We start from the raw sequence: 4,610 nt of genomic DNA, 5'->3' as shown, positions 1-4,610 counted from the left end.
AGCAAGTTTATCCGTAGACCATTTTTCATTGGCTGCTATGAAGTGTGCACTTTTAGTAAATCGATCGAGGATGACCACCCAAATCATGTCATGACCGTTCTTTGTTCTGGGCGGTTTAGTCACAAAATCCATGGTGATGTCTTCTCATTTACGATTTCTAATGTTGTGCCTTAACTCTCGCACATGTCACGCATTTGGCCACATACTTTGCAACATCGAGCTTCGTCGTCGACCACCAGTAGTAGGGTTTTAGATCCCTATACATTTTTTGTTGGATAAGGTGTCTAAGTCCATAACTATTTCTGGTATGTACTTGACCCGACCCGGCATGGTCCATTTGGGTTGCATGGCACCATACAATTGGATAGACTAAATGAGAGAAATAACACTTGTGGTTTATTAATATATTATAAGTTCTAATATATTAATAATATTGTTTGATTAGTTTGATCAAGAATTAATTTTAGAATTAATTAAGTGATCAAAAGATAACTAATTAAATATATGGGTTGATTATTTAAATCATCCATAACTTATATAGTGGGCTAAGAGGCTCCATGGATAATCAAGTTAGGTTGAACCCATTAGATGCTCCATGGAGGCTCCATGGGAGTTACAAACCTATGGTTCATGGAAATGAAGAGTCATGACACATTAGGGTTTACATGGTGTAACCCTAAATGTGTCAACACTATATAAAGCTCATGTTTCTCCCAAAATCGGTTACACATGCATGCTTGAGGGCTAGAGTCAATTTTTTGAAGTGTTACACTTTCTCTCCAAGTTTACTCCATAGCATTTGGTGTTGTGTGAAGCATTTGAGGCATCACACTTAGGGTGCTAGGCTCACAAGGTTTCAAGGATCAAAATCAACAACAAGGTATGTAGTTCTATCTTTCATTTAAGTTAAAATTGTTCCCCATATATGCTAGATAGGATCATAACCTTGGAAATCAACTTTGCATGAGAATTAGACAAACATAGATCCAAGGTTATTAGGGTTGCATGTACACTTAGGAAGTGTTAGAATGCTCAAAACCCATCATTTTTGTGCTGCCGGGATGAATCGAGTACATGGTCTTGTGAGCTTCCTCCATCAGAAGATCTCTTATTCCTCCTGTCTTAGGTACCCAAATCCTATCTTGGAATACCTTCAATCCTTGACCGTTTGTATCAAACATTAACGTTTTGCCCAAACGTTCTTATTTTCGATCATTTTTCTCTAAAGCTTCTATCGGAGCTTTCTTGATAGTTTCTATAGTTGTTGAAACAACTTTAATTCTTAATGCCTTTGGCCTTTTCTTTTCAAGACTCACTTTTCGGCTTAAAGCATCAAATACAACATTTTCTTTACCAGGGTGGTAAAGGATTTCACAATCGTAATCCTTAAGCAACTCTAGCCAGCGCCCTTGTCTTATATTCAATTCTTTCTGATTAAAGAGATACTGAAGACTCTTATGATCAGTGAAAAGTTTGCACTTTGTGCCATAAAGATAATTCCTCCATATCCTTAGGGCGAATACTACCGCTGCCAACTCCAGATCATGAGTGAGGTAGTTCTTTTCATGTTCTTTCAATTGTCTTGATGCATATGCTATCACCTTATCCCTTTGGGTCAGAACACAACCTAACCTAACTCCAAATACATCGCTATAAACTGCGAAGTCTTCAACTCCTTCGGGCAATGAAAGAATCGGTGCTTCACAAAATTTCTTCTTTAGCTTCTCAAATGCTTCCTTATGCTTCTCAAATGCTTCCTTATGCTTCTCACTCCAAGTATAAGTAGCTCCTTTGTGGGTCAAAGATGTCAATGGAGCAGCTATCGAAGAAAAAGCCTTGGATAAATCTTCGGTAATATCCGGATAATCCTAGAAAGCTTCGGATCTCCGTAGGACTCTTTGGTTGTTCCCACTTTGTTATAGCTTCAATATTAGCTAGGTCAACCATTATACCTTCGTGGTTAACCACATGTCCCAAAAATTGGACTTCTTGAATCCAAAAATCACATTTGGAGAACTTTGCATACAACCTCTCCTTTTTCAGAAGTTCTAGCACTTCTCGCAGATGCTTGTCATGCTCCTGCTTGCTTTTTGAATAAATCAAAATATCATCTATGAACACTATCACAGATTTATCGATGAATGGTTTACAAACCCTGTTCATCAAATCCATGAATGTTGCTGGAGCATTGGTTAGTCCAAACGACATAACCAAACACTCGTAGTGTCCATGTCTTGTTCTGAATGTAGTCTTCTCAGTATCCTGCTCTCTAATCTTTAACTGATGATATCCTGACCTAAGATCGATCTTTGAGAAATAGCTCGAACCTCGCAACTGAGTGAACAGGTCATCAATCCTTGGCAACGGATACTTGTTCTTTATTGTTGCCTTGTTCATCTCTCTGTAATCTATACACATTCTCATGCTCCCATCTTTCTTCTTCATGAATAACACCGGAGCCCCCAGGGTGATGAACTAGGTCTAATGAAATTGCGTCTAACAACTCCTGAAGTTGCGTCATACGCTCTTTTATCTCCGTCGGTGCTAATCGATATGGGGCTTTTATTATCAGGTTTGTTCCTGGTAACAAGTCTATTCTAAACTCCACCGGTGTATCAGGAGGTAATCCAGGTACATTTTTGGGAAAAACTTCCGGATAGTCACACACCACTGGTATACTTTGTATATCATTTTCTCCTTCTTATCATTGATCACGAATACCAAGTATGAGGTGCATCTTTTAGATAAACATTGGTTTTCATTAATGAAATGATTCCAGAATTTACTCTGCGTTTATCTCCGGATACCATAAACGACTCTTTTCCAGGCGGGTTTACCCTTACTATCTTTTTCTTGCAAAGTATTTTGGCATCATTGACACTAAGCCAATCCATTCCTAGAACGATGTCAAAGCCATTCAACACAATGCGTAACATCTTCTCAAGGAATTCGTTTCCGTTCAGGTCGATGACGATATTCATAATATAATCGCGAACACGTATGAATTTGCCACTAGCAACTTCCACAATTAGGGCATCATCAAATTCTTCTATAGGCAATGCTAATCTTTCACCAAATTTATGTGATATAAAGGAGTAATTCTCTCCGGAATTAAACAATAAATTGGCAGGAAATCTATTTACAAGAAAGGTACCTGAAGCGACATCCGCTGCATCCTTTGTGGCTTCTAATGTCATTTGGAAAGCTCTCGCTTTTGGTTTTGGTGGAAGATTGGGCTTTGATGCCTCTTTCTTCTTCGGACAGTCCCTCAAAATGTGATCCTCTTCAATGCACCCATAGCATACTTTCTTATTGAAGGTGCATTTATTGGCATAATGCCTAAGCTTTCCATATTTGTAACAAGTGACTTCCTCGCTATATTTCAAACATGTTTAATTCATTTTTGGTATATCAGGACTCGGGTATCGGGAAATTTTTCCGAATGCACCGTTAGATAGAGTTTAATTCAAGGATTCCAAAACGTTAAACGGATTAATTTTTGGAGTTACGAAACTCCGGAAAATCGCATTTAAAGTTTTGTGTCTAACAGAACGGTGTCCATTTTCGCGAATTTTGTAAATATTTTCGTAAAAATTATTTTAAGTGTGAAATTAAATAATAGACTATAACCTGAGTCCAAAAACACTCTCAGAAATCCCATTGACAAAGCATAAGTACCTCAATAGTTCGATTTGGTTTTACGCGACTAAAGGCACCGGTGTTTTACCGTCTATTTTCTTAAAATTGACGTATCTTTTGCATACAAACTCTGTTTTGGACGTTTTTTTATATTTTTGGAAACAGAGGAATATGTACTATGATATTTTAATGTTTGTTTTGCTCAAAACTACATAATGCAATATTTTAGTTTTTCAAACACATTAATTAGCGTTGCCGTTTAAGCGGTTTGATTCGGATTACAGTTTACATATTTGGAAGTAATGTATCATCTAATATCATGTAATAATTGAAATAAAATTATTTATTTTACATTAGATGCACTAAAACTCAGTAATTCGGATTAACATGAGATTCATGGATAGATTGACGGTTATAATGATAGCCCTAAATTCTGGGTTGTCACGTTATGGGCCGAGGGTATTCCATCCCAAGGATGACTAGATCCATAGTATGTTGGCATTCCAACCTGATGGTTGAGGGTCTGGGGTATTCTAACTCGATGGTTGATTGGAACCATAGTATGTTGGCATTCCAACCTGATGGTTGAGGGTCTGGGGTAATCCAACCCGATGATTGACTGGTCCTATAGTATGTTGGCAATCCAACCTGATGGTTGAGGGCCTGGGGTATTCCAACCCAATGGTTGACTGGACTCATTGTATGTTGTATGTGATTATATGTGTATTGTTGTGTGTATGAGTATTTTGGGAAAACTCACTAAGTTTTGTGCTTACGGTTTCAGTTTGTTGTTTCAGGTGCTTCAGATGTCTCGGAAAGGCGAAGGCATTACCATACACATCCTCGTGTTTTGGACTTATGGTTTATGGGATACTCTGATATGAAACTATTTTGAAAACATTTTGTAATAACTAATGGTTTTTGGATGTTTGAAAAAGTTTTAAATTGGCTTGATTTTATGGGTGTTATAT

The 4,610-nt window shown here is 37.6% G+C and overlaps 1 protein-coding gene across 1 annotated transcript; it reads right to left on the bottom strand.

The window, feature by feature from the left end:
- Positions 1-1,202: 1,202 nt before the first annotated feature.
- LOC111921454 (uncharacterized) lies at positions 1,203-3,562 on the bottom strand. The gene is made up of 3 exons (XM_023917038.1): positions 3,549-3,562; positions 2,838-3,375; positions 1,203-1,430 (listed from the first exon to the last, which is right to left on the bottom strand). The coding sequence occupies exons 1-3, from the start codon at positions 3,560-3,562 to the stop codon at positions 1,203-1,205; spliced, it is 780 nt and encodes a 259-aa protein (XP_023772806.1).
- Between the last annotated feature and the right edge of the window lie 1,048 nt (positions 3,563-4,610).

The sequence above is a fragment of the Lactuca sativa genome, chromosome 1 (assembly GCF_002870075.4).
Source record: "Lactuca sativa cultivar Salinas chromosome 1, Lsat_Salinas_v11, whole genome shotgun sequence".
Classification (NCBI taxonomy): domain Eukaryota; kingdom Viridiplantae; phylum Streptophyta; class Magnoliopsida; order Asterales; family Asteraceae; genus Lactuca; species Lactuca sativa.
This window is presented reverse-complemented; position numbering and strand designations above follow the sequence as displayed.

Bases quoted from the DNA above. Each gene is read 5' to 3' on its own strand.
- LOC111921454 (XM_023917038.1), bottom strand. The intron at 1,431-2,837 runs GTAAACCCGCCT...CTCTTTAATCAG, and splicing joins GCAAGAAAAAGATAGTAAGG to AAAGAATTGAATATAAGACA.